Here is a 17047-nt window from a genome sequence, read left to right as displayed (position 1 = left end):
TTACGTACATTTTATTTTTCTTCTTAGTTTTTTCCTTTATATTTTGCTTCTATTTTTATTCTCAAGCAAATAATTCTTTATGCCTGTTTCACTGACACTTTTTTTGGGAATCTTTATACCTCATCATTAAAAAGGGATGAATAAACACATTGTTTATAAAAATATTTCAGAGTCACAAATATTCAGCACGAACTGTTTGTTACTGGGCATTTTCTCCAGTGTGAATTTCCATTTCATTTAAAACTCTGTATTAAGCTGCGTTTGAATAAAAAATTAAAATTTAGGAGCACTTGTAAAAGAAACGTACATTTAAACATTTCTGTTATTTTTATTTATGCACATAATATTACAATGTAAGGAGATCTAAAAATAGGTGTATCTAGCATAAAAGTAGTTAAAAAATACTTATTTCTCTGTATGGTTTCGTTCTTTAACTTTTTTTCAGTGCTGATACCAATTAAAACAGATAAAAGACTATTAACAGTAGGTCTTAAGGCCATATTTTTACACATGAATCACATTACTATTGATAAACTGATTTTACACCAATGTTTTAAAAGAAAACTATTCAATAAATACAATAAAATTTTAAATTCATGTGCTCAGATCATTTTAAGCCAGTATTTGCTTGAATTAAATTTGAATCATATTCAAGTTCACTTACGTCACGTTGGATTTTTATTACACGCAAAGCGCAAATGTTCAGCTAATGTCACACTTACAAAATTGGGAGGCAAGCTCACCGATCAGTTGAAGTAATCAGTGGTTGCATATTGTACACTCTTAAGGCACAAATTTTATTCTTTTTCTTATGGTACTTTTAATGATAACAAATAAATCCTAATGACACATGATTAGCTGTTTCTGAAATTAACAACAATGCTGGAGCAGTCTTATTAATAACAAATAAAATGCAATCTATTTTGCAAAAATACTCAAAGTTTGTTAAATAAATAATGTATACTAAAAACAAGCCCTAGAACAGGGAGATTAAAGTCAAATTTCAGATTTAATGTAGTTGATAATAAATGGCAATGGGACATTGGGATTCACATTTTGCTTCCTGCTCTACAGATTATACTTGCTAGGGAAATCCTTCATGAAACGTGAGGGACAATAATGCTTTACGAAATGTGCAACATAAACTGAAACAGATAGTTCATAGTTGTCAAATACAAAGGAAAGGACAATAAATCCTTAATCCTAAGGACCAGCAGTGCTGCTTCTGGAATGCAAAATAAGACAAAAGAAGTGACTGTTAAGGAAAGACAATGACGTAGAAGAGGCAGCAGTGATCACCTGGATCTCTTTTACCAATCCAGGTCAGGTCCACATGGTCCTTTTTTTGTCATTTACATACTTATCTTTTTCTATTTTAGACAGTAACCGTTTGTCTCTTATGTGACCTAAGCATTGCCACTGACCTCAGTGATAAATATTACAGATGTGGACTGAATACTATATGAGGATTACTGATGGGAATATGAACTGTGGCTGTAAAACACAGAGTGGTTAAATTCCCAATTGTTCAGCAATATGAAGAGTAACAGGACTGTCTGCTCCTCTGCTCCTATATGAAGGACTGAATTGACTGACACAACTGAGTAAAATACATATTAGAGGATCACAACATCATAAATACAGCTTTTCAGGGAAAATTCATTTCACTGCATAAATGCTGGACACAATGTTCTTGCATATGAGAGGACTTTTTCAGGGATGACAATGACGACTACCTTTTACACAACACAAAATTATTATGAAGTTAAAAAGGATAAGGACAAGACAAGGAAATTTTAAGATAATCACAGACATGTTTGTAAAATAAATTGTAAGCTCACCAGAGTATTTTCAAAAGTTGGAGAGTTGGATGAGGACAAAGTACATGAATTCCAAGCAACTGAATAATGAAATAATTCAATGTAAAATGTAACACAATAGTTTGCAGGGAATATATATGAAATCCTCACTGATTCTTTAAAATTGTAAAATATAAAATCTGTGTGTTACAGTAACTTAAAACAACTAGTATCAAGTGACAGCAGTCTGAAAATTAATATAAACTAAGATAATTTTTTTACACATTATTTGGAAAACAATAATTAACAAAAAGCTGCCAAATGCTATGTTGACAAAACAGAATTTATAAATTACCATTCATTCAACAAAGAATAAAAATAAATCAAAATCAACTTCTGCTATATGAAGACAGCTGTATAATCAATTCCTGTGTACCTAGTAGTACTCAGTGACAATAAATAGTGTACAAGATATATCCTTGAGTATTCATCTCATATCACGTGTGTGTGTCATGTATAGCAGATAAAATCAGTCTCTTAGTAACACTTCTCAAACAGTCACAAAACAGTCTTTGCGATACATAAAATATGCTATTATTAACCACAGAGCAGTACCCCAGATGTTCATTGCCAATAGCTCAGAATGATTATTGTAGAGAGGTTTCCAACTCCATGGAAACATATGCCTTGTCAACTCATGGCCAACATACAGCACCAATGAATTCATGCCTGAATAAAATAAACAACCAGTCAATTTTACAATTACTATACAAACAAATGGGTAATACAGGTACAAGCAAAAAAGAAAAAGTCCTAAAACAAATAAAGCAACAAGTGGTAAGAACATCAAAACCGCTCCTTTCCATGATGAGGCATGCTATGAAGGCAAAAAATTAAAACAGTGAAAGTAAAAGTTATCACATGTATATGAAATAAGTTATTCAACACCTCCAACTCAATGTTTCTTCTTACTGAAACTGTTTAATATGCACACACTGCAGCAGTACTTTTTGGGTTGGAGTGATCATACTGTGGTAAATCTGAGAGAAAACTCCTGCTTAACTTAAGTATGACATCAGTATTCACCATTTGTTCTTCTCCAGTGCAAGGACTTGTATCGAATTTTATGAGAAGTTACATTACCACATAATTTATTTTTACTTCACAGTAAAATAAAGCTGAAAGGGTCCACAAAAATAGCAATTCAACATGTACAACTATCACAACATGCTCAATCTTTATGTTATAAATTATTTCAGTCTCCCTCATACAAGAAGTGATTACGCAAATACTTTAAACTAATTACTTACGTTTTTAAATAATACAGGGTGTGTAAAAAAGAATCACTCAATTTTAAAAAATCATAACTATTATGTTATTTGAGATATGGGCGTGAACAATGTACTGATGGAAACAGAAAACTCTTGAGTTTTACATGGTTCCCAGTAGGTAGAAGTGTGCGCCTACTTCAGTTCTAGCAAAAATGGTGTCAGGACAACAGAAAACGTTTTGTGTTCCACATTTTGTGCAGTGCAGGTCAGTAATAACTGTTCAGCAAGACTTTCGTACTAGTTATGGTGTTCCTACAGCACATAGCATAAGGTGACGGCATGAACAATTCCGAGAAACAAGTTGTTTGCGTAAAGGCAAATCACCGGGCTATTCTTGAGTGTCTGACGTAGATGTCGAGCGCATCCGCCACAGTTTCACAAGGAATCTGCAGAAATCCATTTGCCACGCAGCTCTATGGCTCAACATGCCCCTGCTGTCTATCTGTCATGTTTTGTCAACGTTTATGCATGAAACCATACACAATTCAACTACTGCAAGCTCTTCATGAAGGTGACAAGGAACAATGTTTGGAGTTCTATAATTTCATTCTTGGAAAGATGCAGGATGACAGTTTTCTTCCACACTTTGTGTTTAGTGATGAGGCAACATTCCATTTAAATAGGAAGGTGAACCGTCACGATGCGAGAGTATGGTGTACATAATAACCACATGAATTTTTACAACATGAGAGAGGTTCTCTAAAATTTAATGTGTTTTGTGCAGTTTCACGGGTAAAAGCATATGGTCCATTTTTCTTACCCGAGAACACTCTTACAGGAAGCACATATCTTCATTACTGGCCTCCAAGGTCACCGGACCTGACTGTATGTGATAATTTCTTGTGTGTGTGTGTGTGTGTGTTTGGGGGGGGGGGGGGGGGGGAGTTTATAAAAGAATTTGTTTATATGCCTTTGTTACCAACAAAAATGAATGAACTGAGACATTGCATAACAGCAACTATGGAAGCTGTAACTCAAGACAAGCTCGCTGCAGTGTGGGGACAACTTGAATACTGCATTGGCATATGCCGTGTATCTCAAGGGAGTTTCCCATTCATCAAAAAACAAAATTCATTGTAGATGTTTATTAGTTTCAGAAATATAGACATGCTAAATCAGATGTTTCTTTTTGATACACCCTGTATTATGGCACAGATATCCAAGGCCAGTGTCAATTTACTTGAAACCTTTTTCATCATTAGAACGCATCACTCTGTAACAAATATAGAGCAAAATATGATGTTCAGACCAAATTTTAAAAAATCTTCTTTGGGGTGACAAAATCCTAAGGTTTAGTTTCAACGTCCCAAAGAGGACCATTGAAAATTCATTGAAACATTGGCTTCTGTTTTATTGATATTTAATTTTCAATCTGTATATGGACTTCACCCAAATTGCTTTATAGCAGAAAAGCTTGGATGCTGACACAAAAACAACTGAGTAAAATACAAAGAAGTGTTAAGGGACGTACGAGGAATGGTGGGATGTGAAATTAATATATTAAGCATAGAATTGGTACATAGTAAAAAATAAAATAAAAGACAGAACTGGATGCCTAAAGACAAAAATGATATTTTCATATCTTTAAATAATGTTGTTTCTGCCTTCACTTCTCACTGGTTCCTTGTAGGCCACAATCAGCAATCTCAAGACTGTTACTTAAAGCCCCCCCACCCACCCTAAGCAGCCATTTTTTTTTAAGTGGCCCATCTCCATAACTGAGGCTCTGAAGGCCCTAGTCAGGATCGGGTATAGAAGTAAATTAATATAATTTAAAATCATAAATGACAATTTGATAAAAAAGCTCAACTTAGTACGTCGTCACAAATTTTTTCGTGGGGAGGGAAGGGGTGAGGGGAGGGAAGAGATGTCATATATTGATGACATGTTGACATGTATGTTGTTAACTTCAGGCTATTGGAAGCCTGGGAGGACACTCCAAGATAGCAAATCAAGAGACACAATGCAGAGAGAGGGCAAAGCATTACCATTTAGGTTACCAGAAATAAACAGTAACACTGTGGCCCTGCAAATTGCAGTCACTCTGCGCAGCTGTCCCTGAGTAGATGTTCCAGTTCATTTCAGAAAATTAACTGCTAACTCCATTTACAGCCTAGATGCTGTTGTAAGGCATTAAAGTAGAAGATGGTCACAAACAGGTATATCTTAGCACATGCAGCAAGCTCGATGCTCTCTCCTGAGAACAGCAGCATCAGTGGGTCTACCCAAGTTAGAGCAGATGGGAAATACGTAAACCTGCTCGGACAGTGGTCTCCACTCATGAGTAGCCTCAGAATGGGACAATGTGATTTACAGCACCGTCGTTACTAGCTATAACTGCAAGGGCAATGGCATTTAGCTTTCAGCTGAAAGCTGTTGCTACCAAACTTTGTGTTTCTTAATGTGAAAGCCAGGAGCATCCCTTTCCACAGAGTAGGAGACAATGAAGAATCTGAAAGTGGTTGGACAGAAGCACCAGGGAGATGCAGAGTCACACATTACATTGGCCAATGTCTGTAAAGTGCTGGTGGATTGATGAGCCAACTATAGATAAGCAGAAATAGAGCGCTGCCACAATCCTTTAAAAACCCAGAGTTCTCGTTCAGATCATTGGGATTGCCAATTCTGTGTCACTTGTCACCAGCCTTGGGTACACTGCCACAAGTCTGTTTATCACTTGGAGTGTTGCTCTCTATTGCTACTTCTGACAACTCTCACCCCACACATTCAAAAATTTACTTATGTTGTGCAACCAGTTACATCCTTTACTTTTTCAGATGTGTAGAATTAGCTTTCAGTGTAGCAGGTAATTTGAATGCAAATAAATAGTGTTATTCAGACCTCTGAGTTCCTTGAGTCTCCTGCTGCAAGTATCCTATTGAGTCCAAAAATGCGTGCCTCTCATAAGTTCCCTTTGACAGTATTTGGGGCCAGTTGAAGAAGTCAATATGCCGTCACTGAAAGTTAGTCTGTCTGCATTTGCTAATTGCTCGGAAACTGGAGAATGACCTGTAGAACCCTTATTCCCTCTCTCCTATCCAGAAAACTACAATATGCAATGTGTTATTGCAGCCACATTCAGCCAAATCTACATAGAAGTCTTAAAAAATTCGATGAAACTATTATGTTTATAGTCATCTCAGTAGCTGATTACTGCCAGGAACAAATGGCAAACTCCAAATGATTTGAGGGTTGGAGTCTGGTACACCGCTGCACTATAGAAAGATATTCAAAAGCGATATACTATTGTGAAAGTTTCATATCAGCGCACACTCCACTGCAGAGTGGAAATCTCATTCTGGATATACGATTGTACCACCCAGCGATGATGATATATCAGCCAAAGTAGTAACCATCTACCCAGCTTCACGTGCTGTCTATGGCAGCTGGTCCTCCCAACAAGTATCTAACAACAGGAAGTCACATGATCACTGAGATTCGACTTACTGCAGCCAATGATATTCGAGGGACAGTTCTGTATGCTGCTAAATTCATTCAGTCTTTATGTGCTAGTCCCACACTACTGACACAATACAACAATCAATAGATAACAATAAGGGAAATTCCTGGAAGGAACAATATGTAAAATAAGGAAAAGGGAACCACTCACCTACAGTGGACTGATGGGTGAAACACAGAATGAGCTTATCAAGTGACTTATTGGGGGGAGGGGGGCAGCCTCCTCCCCCACCCTCCCCCATTTTCCATGACCCCTTTGGGGACAGATTTGCAGCTTCATGTCAAATTCCTTTTTGCTCACTTGCGGGCTGAATCTTGGAGGGGCTACCCCTCTGTCTAATAAACTATATGCAACCAAGGGCACTCCCACCATGTGGCATTCTTCCTTCTGCCTCTCCCAGCAGGAATCTACTATCCTCTGCTGTCTTCATATTGGCCATCCCATTTTGACCCATGGTTTTTTACTCTTTAATGAGCCCCCCTCCCCTACCCCTTTTGTGTTTGCATGGCCCCTGTCTTGGTGGTTCATATTTAGCTGGACTGCCTCTACCGTTTGACCATTTACACTAAACATGTCCTCCCACCTTTCTTGTCTGTGGTGTTAGAGGATGGCCTTTTTTTTTAAAGTAGTTTGTCCTCCCAGATTTAAGTACCTGGATTTTCTTCCAGAAGTTGGGTCCCTCAGTGTTGGCTTTGAGAGGCCTTCAGTCTTGCTTCCATGCTGGCCAGGTTTTCCCCCCTTTTCCCCTACATTTTGTCTGGTATTTTATACCATTTTGTTTCCCCTTTTCTTGTGTCTTCTTCTCGTGATGTTGTCTCAGTTGTGATGTGATCATGGTATGAGTGAGGATTGAAATAGGTTGGTGGCAGTGCTGCTGCTCCATTCTGCATAGTGCCTTTGGGCCCCCCCTCCCCAAACTCTTGTCCTTTACTCTTTTTGCTGCCTCAACTTTCCATTTGTCTCTTTGTTTGCCTATTTTCCTTACCCCTTGACTGGGGTGTGCTATTTGTGTTGTCCCTGCCTTAGTTTCTGTCACCTTAGATCCGATGACCTCCCTGTTTGGTTCTCCCAACCGTCCTCCTTCCCCCAAAATCAACCAACCAGCCAACATCTGCTGGTTCTTTAGGATTTGTGCAAAGAATTTGTTTTTGGAATTGGATATGCCTGGAGTGTAATCAAATTAAATCAGGTGATGCTGAGGGAATAGATTAGGGAATGAGATGCTTAAAGTAGTAGATGAGTTTTGCTATTTGGGCAGCAAACATACGATGATGGCCAAAGTAGAGTGGATATAAAATGCAGACTGGAAATGGCAAGAAAAGCGTTTCTGAAGAAGAGAAATTTGTAAACATCAAGTATAGATTTAAGTGTCGGGAAGTCTTTTCTGAAGGTGTTTGGAGTGTTGCCATATATGGAAGTGAAACATGGAATATAAGCAATTTAGACAAGAAGAAAATAGAAGCTTTTGAAATGTGGTGCTACAGAAGAATGCTGAAGATTAAATGTGTAGATCATGTAACTAATGAGGAGGTACTGAATAGAATTGGGGAGAAATGAAATTTATTGGCACACACTGACTAGAAGAAGGGATCGATTGGTAGAGACACATTCTGAGACATCAAGGGATCACCAATTTGTTGCTGGGGGGAAGTGTGAGGGGTAAAAACCGTAGAGGGAGACCAAGAGATTGATACAGTAAACAGATTATGAAGGATGTAGATTGCAGTAGTTACTCGGAGATAAAGTGACTTTCACAGGATAGAGTAGCATGGAGAGCTGCATCAAAACAGTCTTCTGGCTGAAGATCACAACAACAACAACAACATGCCTGATACTGATGTTTTACATCAAGATTGGAATAAAACACCATGTTGGATCCTAAGACTCCACGTAGCAGGTGGCCCACTATATGCATGACTTCAGAGTATGCCCATCCTGTACTTGACTGTCACTCCAACATCTAGTACAAAGACAGACAATCTCTCTCTCTCTCTCTCTCTCTCTCTCTCTCTCTCTCTCTCACGCACCCGCACACACCACACACACACACATACACACACACACAAAGAAATGGGACATCTTGGAGGGGCTTCCATGCACAGGGCAGGGTGGAAGATTGGAAAGTAATGAAAGGCTTCCGCTTATTCCAGATGGAGCACATTCATCTGACATTTCAATATGATGTCCTTTACCAATATTGTGACTGTTTGGACACGACTTTATTGTACAGAATGTGTGAGCCATCAACAACCTGGTCGCTGTGCATCCCAGCGCTCACTACTTTATTTTCATAAATGCTGCCATAAACAGTTACATTTCTGCCCCTAGCGAGAACATGCCGTCATTATATGCAGCAGGCAGTATGTTTACAAAATTCAGAAAACCAGAATGTAGTTAATGTTCTAGTTTCTTCAGATGTGATTGTCACAGTTTGTATACCTGCAGCGAAGAACATGTGTGTGTGGTTTTTTTAAATGTTAAAGTATTGGTTTTAAAGTGACCAAATTAATCCTGCCAAGGACTTTGGACTTCGAGAAAGGAATACGATACTCAGCTTTCTGTTCCTGTGTTACATATTGTAGTATACACTGAATGGAAACCAACCATGCAAGAAGCATGTGTAAAAGCTGTTAGTTATGGCTACTGATACCATAGTACAAAGAATGTACTGTTATCTGTGTACAATATCCTGCCAAATTATTCAAGTACAAAAGTCGTTTTCGTCCAGGCCTGTCTTTCAGGCTTAGAATACAGCTGTTTCACCACATGGGCCAGTTGGTTACTTCGTTCCAGTACAAGTGTTTCTGAGCTGTGCAGGTGGTCATTGTCTCTGCAGCATATCCTGCATTCTCACATTTTCCCTGTCCTAAACCTCCACTAACCTGTTTCCCACTTCCTCATCCTACCTTTCCCTTGTCTCTTCTGACCACACAACTCCTTCCCCATCCAGATCATGCAGTGCCTTCTCCTGCCACTTGCCCCCCCCCCCTCCCCCTTCCTCCATCCCTTCCTCCATCCCTCAAGTGAGTTCCCTCTGTGGTGTCACCGCCAGACAGCACACTTGCTAGTTGGTAGCCTTTAAATCGGCCGCGGTCCGTTAGTATACGTCGGACCCGCGTGTCGCCACTGTCAGTGATTGCAGACCGAGCGCCACCACACGGCAGGTCTAGAGAGACTTACTAGCACTCATCCCAGTTGTACAGCCGACGTTAATAGCAATGGTTCACTGACAAATACGCTCTCATTTGCCAAGACGATAGTTAGCATAGCCTTCAGCTACGCCATTTGCTACGACCTAGCAAGGCGCCATTACCAGTTATATTGTGAAGCATGTACAGTCAAGAGCGATGTACACCAATTGTGGATTAAAGTTAAGTATTCCAAGAACTACGTTCTTTTCTTTATAGGATAATTACTTTACCTTGTTCCAGACCTCACGCCAATCTGCGTGAGCTTAACGCGTGCCTTTCGGCTACCTCCGAGTGGCTTGGCTGTCTTGCCACGCCACTACACCCTCTTCCTCCCCTCCCCTCCCCTCCCTCCCTCTTTTCCACCAGTCTCCCGTACTCTCTCCTCTTCCTGTTCTTCTCCATCTTCCTTCTCTCCTGCCCAACCCTCTCCCCCCTTCCTCTATCTCTTATGTTCTCTAACCTCTGTACCCCTTTCTTCTTGTCATGCAACCTCTGAGTGATCTGTCGCAAAACCGGCTACACAGTATCTCGCTACCTCCTCTTCGCCCTGTGCATTCTTCCATATCTCCTCCCCACCTCCATCAACACAAGCAACTGCTTTCACTAGTAAGTAATCAGTCCCATAATTGGGAGTGTGCACTTGGGTGTCTATGTAGTTGTGTGTGTGAATGTGTATACTTTTGCAGAAATGAGAGAGAGAGAGAGAGAGAGAGAGAGAGAGAGAGCACTTGGAAGCTAATATGAATATGAATATGAATATGAATATCCAGGTGGGAGAGAATGTGAGGAATAGGGCAAAGAGGAGGGAAGGTGGAAATCACAGCGAAGAGAAGTGTGGCAGAGTCCAACTGGTAAACCCACCCAAGGGCGGGCAGCAGGTACGCAACATCTCGAAGCCACAAAAAGAATAGAATAGGATGTGTGAGCAGGGGAAGAGCAGCCAACGATGACACAGGAAACCAAGAGCTGAGACCACTGAACCAGAAGAGGATGGGGGTGAGGTCCCAGTGTCAACTAGAAGACTATCAACAGTGCTTTTGTAAAGGGCATCTTTGGCCAAACAGATACCACGATTGCGAACTGTGTCCAAGAGGAGCAGTGTGGAAGGCGCAGCTGAGCCATAAGCTTGATAGCAATAGTCCAGATGGGACAGAACTAAGGCCCAAGAAACAGAGAAAGTACAGTTCTGGTTCAGGATGGATCATAGTACGGAGACAGAAACGCACCACCCACGATTAAAGGGGTGGACAATTAAAAACCATGCAAAAGTGTCCATGTGGAAGTGCACCAGACGGGACCCTGCAGCTGTTGGTTTGCAGAAAATCCTAAGAAATTTTGGTCTTATGTCAAAGCGGTAGGTGGATCAAAACAAAATGTCCAGACACTCTGTGACCAAAATGGTACTGAAACAGAGGATGACAGACTAAAGGCCGAAATACTAAATGTCTTTTTCCAAAGTTGTTTCACAGAGGAAGATTGCACTGTAGTTCCTTCTCTAGATTGTCGCACAGATGACAAAATGGTAGATATCGAAATAGACGACAGAGGGATAGAGAAACAACTAAAATCGCTCAAAAGAGGAAAGGCCTCTGGACCTGATGGGATACCAGTTCAATTTTACACAGAGTACGCGAAGGAACTTGCCCCCCTTCTTGCAGCGGTGTACCGTAGGTCTCTAGAAGAGCGTAGCGTTCCAAAGGATTGGAAAAGGGCACAGGTCATCCCCGTTTTCAAGAAGGGACGTCGAGCAGATGTGCAGAACTATAGACCTATATCTCTAACGTCGATCAGTTGTAGAATTTTGGAACACGTATTGTGTTCGAGTATAATGACTTTTCTGGAGACTAGAAATCTACTCTGTAGGAATCAGCATGGGTTTCGAAAAAGACGGTCATGTGATACCCAGCTCGCGCTATTCGTCCACGAGACTCAGAGGGCCATAGATACGGGTTCACAGGTAGATGCCATGTTTCTTGACTTCCGCAAGGCGTTCGATACAGTTCCCCACAGTCGTTTAATGAACAAAGTAAGAGCATATGGACTATCAGACCTATTGTGTGATTGGATTGAGGAGTTCCTAGATAACAGGACGCAGCATGTCATTCTCAATGGAGAGAAGTCTTCCGAAGTAAGAGTGATTTCAGGTGTGCCGCAGGGGAGTGTCATAGGACCGTTGCTATTCACAATATACAGAGCCCACACAGAGGCATACCGACAATCCTTCTTTCCACGAACAATACGAGACTGGAATAGAAGGGAGAACCGATAGAGGTACTCAGGTACCCTCCGCCACACACCGTCAGGTGGCTTGCGGAGTATGGATGTAGATGTAGATGTAGATGAAGCCATTGAATATGAACTAGTGCAGATACAGCATCATCCACATACAGAGCAGGAGTGATCAACAGTCCAACACAGACCACAAAGTCCACTAACAGCGATGAGAAGAAAGGCACTTAATATAGATCCCTGTGGAACGCCATTCTCCTGGGACTGTGGAGATCCGAGAACATTGCCAACCTGAACCTGGAATGACCACTGGGTCAGGAACTGGAAAATAAAAATCAGAAAGGGACCCAAAAGGCCCCAATCATGGACAGTTAGAAAGATTTGATAGCACAAAGTCATGTCATAGGCCTTACAAAGATTGAAGAAAACTGTGATAAGATGCCAATGCGGGGAAAGGGCCTGTCATTTTGCAGTTTCCAATTGATGCAGATGATCGACTGGAGACCGTCCCTTCCAAAAGTTAAGACTGGCAAGGAGACAAGAGGTCCCCAGATTTGAGGACCAAACAGAGCTGATGAGCTACCATCTGTTCAACTAACTTGCAGAGGACATTGGTCAGACTGATCGGCCTGTAACTATCAAGGGGTGATGGCTTCTTCCCGGGCTTTAGGACAGGAGCCACAATACTGTTCCTCCACTCAGGGGGAGAAACATATTGGAATCAAATATGGTTAAATATCTGGAGGAGATATTACCAATGTGGAGGACTGAGGTGTTGAAGCAGCTGCTTATGTATGGAAGTTCCCATTCATTAGAATGTTTATTGTACGATTCGTCTGACAAGGGGTAAAATGTAAGTGGGAAGCTTCAGCCCGTTTCTGGAGGAGGACAGCACCTGGATAGGAGGCTGAGGCTGAGGCCATCACAAAACGCGTCGCACCTTGGGAATGTGTTCTGTGAGAACTGATGGTTCTGTACAAAGGCCACCCGAAACAGAAAGATCCGGGATGGAAGACTGCCTCTGGCAACCTTGCAAGGTGTGGAGCACAGCCAATAGCTGTGACATAGGGACAGAAAATCCCAGGTAAGAGACAAATTGTTCTCTACACCCCACTTGCTCTATTTGATTACGTAATGGACTTTGGTATGAAGATGTTTGAAGGTAATATGCCTGGTGGAGAAAGGATCTCACTTAATACACTGCAACGCCCGATAACAATCACAGATGGTGATAACAATGGCCGTGCTCCACCACAGGACTGGCCAGCAGCAAAAGGGGCCTGTCGTGTGGGACGGCAATGCCGGCAGCACAAATAACTCTATCGGACATATGACAAACAACTTCATCAAAACAACTGACAAAGAGAGAGGGGAGGGGGGGGGAGTTACACAAGACCTGGGAGATATATAGTGATTGATAGCCCAGTGGGGTGTGGGAAGGGAATGAGAGACTCAATGAAAAGTAATCACTATCTCAGAGGTCATCACGCAGTGACTAATGTAATGAAGGGAGAAGGGGAGGGGAAGTGAGCGAAAGATCTATGGTAGAGGAAGTGGCATAATCAGGACTGAAATGTGTAGTGGTACCATCATTAAGGTAGCACAGGTGATGGTCCGCCAGGAACTGTGTACGAGACCCCGACTAGGCAAAGCAGCACTGACCCACAAGGAGTGATGGGCATTAAAATCCCCAAGGACAAGGAAGGGAAGTGGTAGTTGCTGAAGGAGGGAAATTAAAGGAGTGGACATATGTGCTGCTAGATCTGTGAGGATAGTAGCTTCTATGACAGAATTTCGCCTAGATTTAATCTGAAGATGGGTAGGATTACAAAGTTTTGGAAGATTCAGATTCTATAGTAGTATTCTAATCAGAAGTCAGCAAGCCATTAGTACAATATTTCTGTTTTCTGTTAAAGCTGATTGCAGGAAAATAGCACACAGCTGTGTGCACAATTTTAGTAAAAATATATATTTGAAAATATATAGCCTATTTCCGTTTGACATTTATCAAAACATTGAATAAAAATTTTAAGTAAATCAGTCACAAACTTTCTCAGATTTTTGCTAACAACCTTTCCCTGTTATATGAGATATACTTATAATTTATACATATTAGAAAAATATACAGCCCCTATCTGTCCAAATGTTTATCAGAATACTGTGCTAAATTTTGTAATTTAGAGAGTTTTGGTAAAAACTTTAAACAACAACTTGTCTTTATATAGTGGTATTGAAGAAAAATAAAGGTATTAAAAATTAAACTACTACAATTACTTGGCACATTTGATACTTTCCAAGTTTTAGTGTTGTGACTCACTGATCTTTCAAAGTGCCGCCGCGCAGTTACGCGCATCCTCTGCATGTAGCGCTGTCTGCCAGCCATGCAGCAGCAGCGCCACCTAAGGGGCCAGCCGGCCAGCGGCCGCTAGACTTGGACTCAGTTATGATTTGACAGTTAAAGTGTACACACGTTTTACTCTGTTTACTTGATCTGTGACTTACATGAATTGCGTCTTCCTTGAAATATATTTGTTCAACTTGAAGTTATAACAATTGGCAACAAGGATGGGATTTTTCTTTTCCATCGTTGACCCACATGTTTCCATGGCTACTTTAGTGCAACTATTGCAAGGTCTCATCGAACAGCAAACGCTTCTCACAAATGCGATTTGTGATTTTGTCGCAGCATCAAATGCGGGGCGTCTCTTGTCGTTGTCTCTACCTCCTTTTCCTCCTTACGACGAGACGGCGGAAGACTGGTCTGATTACGAAAAACGTCCTCGACAGCACTCCTTGGCATTTCATGTCGCGGACGAACAAACATGTAAGTCTCTCTTCCATTCATGGATTTCACCTCAAATGTATTGGGTGTTGTCGCAATTGGCTCCTTTGAAAGATTCTGCATCTTCGTCCTTTGCTGAAATGTGCTCACTTCTGTCTGTCTATTTTCAAAAGCAAATGCATGTGGTAGCCTCTTGTGTTGCCTTTTATCGTTGTCAAAAACAACTGAATCAAACCTATCGTGCTTGGGCTGCTGAACTTCCCGGCCTCAGTAGAAAGTGTCAATATGTTACTGAAGTTCACAAAGAATCCTACGCCGATTCCATGGTACAGGATGCTATTATCCGATTGGCGCCCGACAAAGAAGTTAGGCAACATGCCCTTCAGTTGGCAAATCCGACTCTAGATGAAGTCCTATCCATCGCTCAGTCTTTTGAAATTTCTCATGCTGCTGGAGCGCAAATAGAGGCATGGGGCAATGTCGAGGAAATACAACCTCTGTGCGATGTTGACGAGAGCGTGTGGCGTGTCCCCGCCGGCCGACGTGGCTGCAGTACACTCCCAAGCGCAGCCTCAGCCTAACCATAAACAAACCTCTAAGAAACCCACGGCAACTTCCTTCATGTCCGCGGTGTTTTACGAAACATTCATGAGAAAATTGTCCACAACATTGGGCCGTGTGTCACAAATCAAAAAAAAAAAGTGGTCATGTGTCATCCGTTTGCAAATCCGACTGCATACATGATGTTCATGAACATGACGCTGATTCTGATTCTGTGTTGTCTGTCAATTGTACTTCTTCCCTTTCAAGGAAGTTATTCCTCACTGTCCAAATACTTGGTCGAGATGTTCGCATGCAGGTGGATACTGGTTCTGCTGCCACTATCATCAATTCTCAGATGTATCTTCAGTTGGGTTCTCCAATACTGTCACTAGGCAATTACAGACTTACAATAAACAGAAGATTTCTCTCTTGGGAAAACTGATGCTGAGGTATCTTACAAATCTGTCGTTCGTACTGTTCCCATATTTGTGGTCGACCACAGTAACACATTCTATCTTTTTGGTTTCGATGCCTTTTGCGTTTCTGGGTTCTCCATAGATGGCTCTGTCAATATCGTCTCTGATGCTATTCCTTATGCTCAATTGGATTCCTTGTTGATGACATTTTTGTCCCTTTTTTCTCCTGGGTTAGGCCATGCAAACGACTTTGAAGCTCATATCACGCTCAAACCCACTGCTCAGCCTAAGTTTTTTCGGGCTCGGCCCATTCCTGTGGCCCTTCGTGATCAGGTCAAACGGGAGCTGGATTGTCTCACTGCTTCAGGGGTCTTGCTTCCTGTCACTTCCAGTGAGTGGTCCTCTCCTGTCAGCCAAATGGTGATATTTGTTTCTGTGGAGATTTCAAAGCCACTGTAAATGCTCAATGCCTTATCGACACTTACCCTATGCCTCGACCTGAAGAATTGTTCACTAAACTTGCTGGAGGCCAGTATTTTTCTAAACTTAACCTGTCAGAAGCTTATCATCAAATTCCTCTCGACGCTGCTTCCCGACAGTTTCTGGTCCTTAACACGCCTTTCGGCCTCTATCAATACCGAACAATTGCCATTCGGGGTTGCCAGCGCCCCTGCTCTCTTTCAGCGATTCTTGGAACAATTATTGCTCACTGTCCCTGGGTGTATAAATTACCAGGACGACATTGTTGTCACTGGCTCCACCACTGTCCAACATCATCAAAATCTCCGCACACTTTTTCATGTCTTACAGCCTGCCAGTCTTAAGTGTAATCTTCAGAAATCAAAATTTTTTCAGGCATCTATCACATACTTGGGGTTTCAACTCTCTCGGGATGGTATTCGTCCGCTTCAGCAAACTGTTGCTGCAATTGATGCCCTTCCTCGCCCTACATCTGTTAAGGAACTGCAGGCCTTCTTGGGGAAAATAGCATACTATCAAAAGTTTTTACCGTCTGCTGCTTCGGTGGCTCAGCCGTTGCATCGCCTGTTGCATAAAAACGTGCCTTTTCACTGGTCCGTGTCATGCGATGCTGCTTTCCAGAAACTGAAGACTATGCTGAAACAGGCCCCGTGCCTGGCTACTTATCAACCTGGCCAACATCTTGTTCGTGCCACGGATGCCTCTCAATACAGGGTCAGTGCAGTCTTTGCGCATCTTTTTTCTGATGGTTCTAACAACCCATTGCTTATGCCTCCAAAACGCTCACGGATGCCCAACAAAAGTATTCTCAAATTG

General features: G+C 41.6%; 1 protein-coding gene across 1 annotated transcript in view; it reads right to left on the bottom strand.

The window, feature by feature from the left end:
- Positions 1-308: 308 nt before the first annotated feature.
- The window catches only part of LOC124620513 (heparan-alpha-glucosaminide N-acetyltransferase-like), a 105388-nt gene continuing 88649 nt past the window's right edge, over positions 309-17047 (bottom strand). The window contains exon 11 of the mRNA XM_047147074.1: positions 309-2528. Within this exon, the coding sequence (XP_047003030.1) occupies positions 2350-2528 (179 nt within the window). The 3' untranslated portion in view covers positions 309-2349. The remainder of the gene's footprint in view (positions 2529-17047) is intronic.

Source organism: Schistocerca americana, chromosome 1 (assembly GCF_021461395.2).
Source record: "Schistocerca americana isolate TAMUIC-IGC-003095 chromosome 1, iqSchAmer2.1, whole genome shotgun sequence".
Lineage (NCBI taxonomy): Eukaryota > Metazoa > Arthropoda > Insecta > Orthoptera > Acrididae > Schistocerca > Schistocerca americana.
Note: the sequence above shows the minus strand (reverse complement) of the source record. Positions and strands in the feature narration are given on the sequence as shown.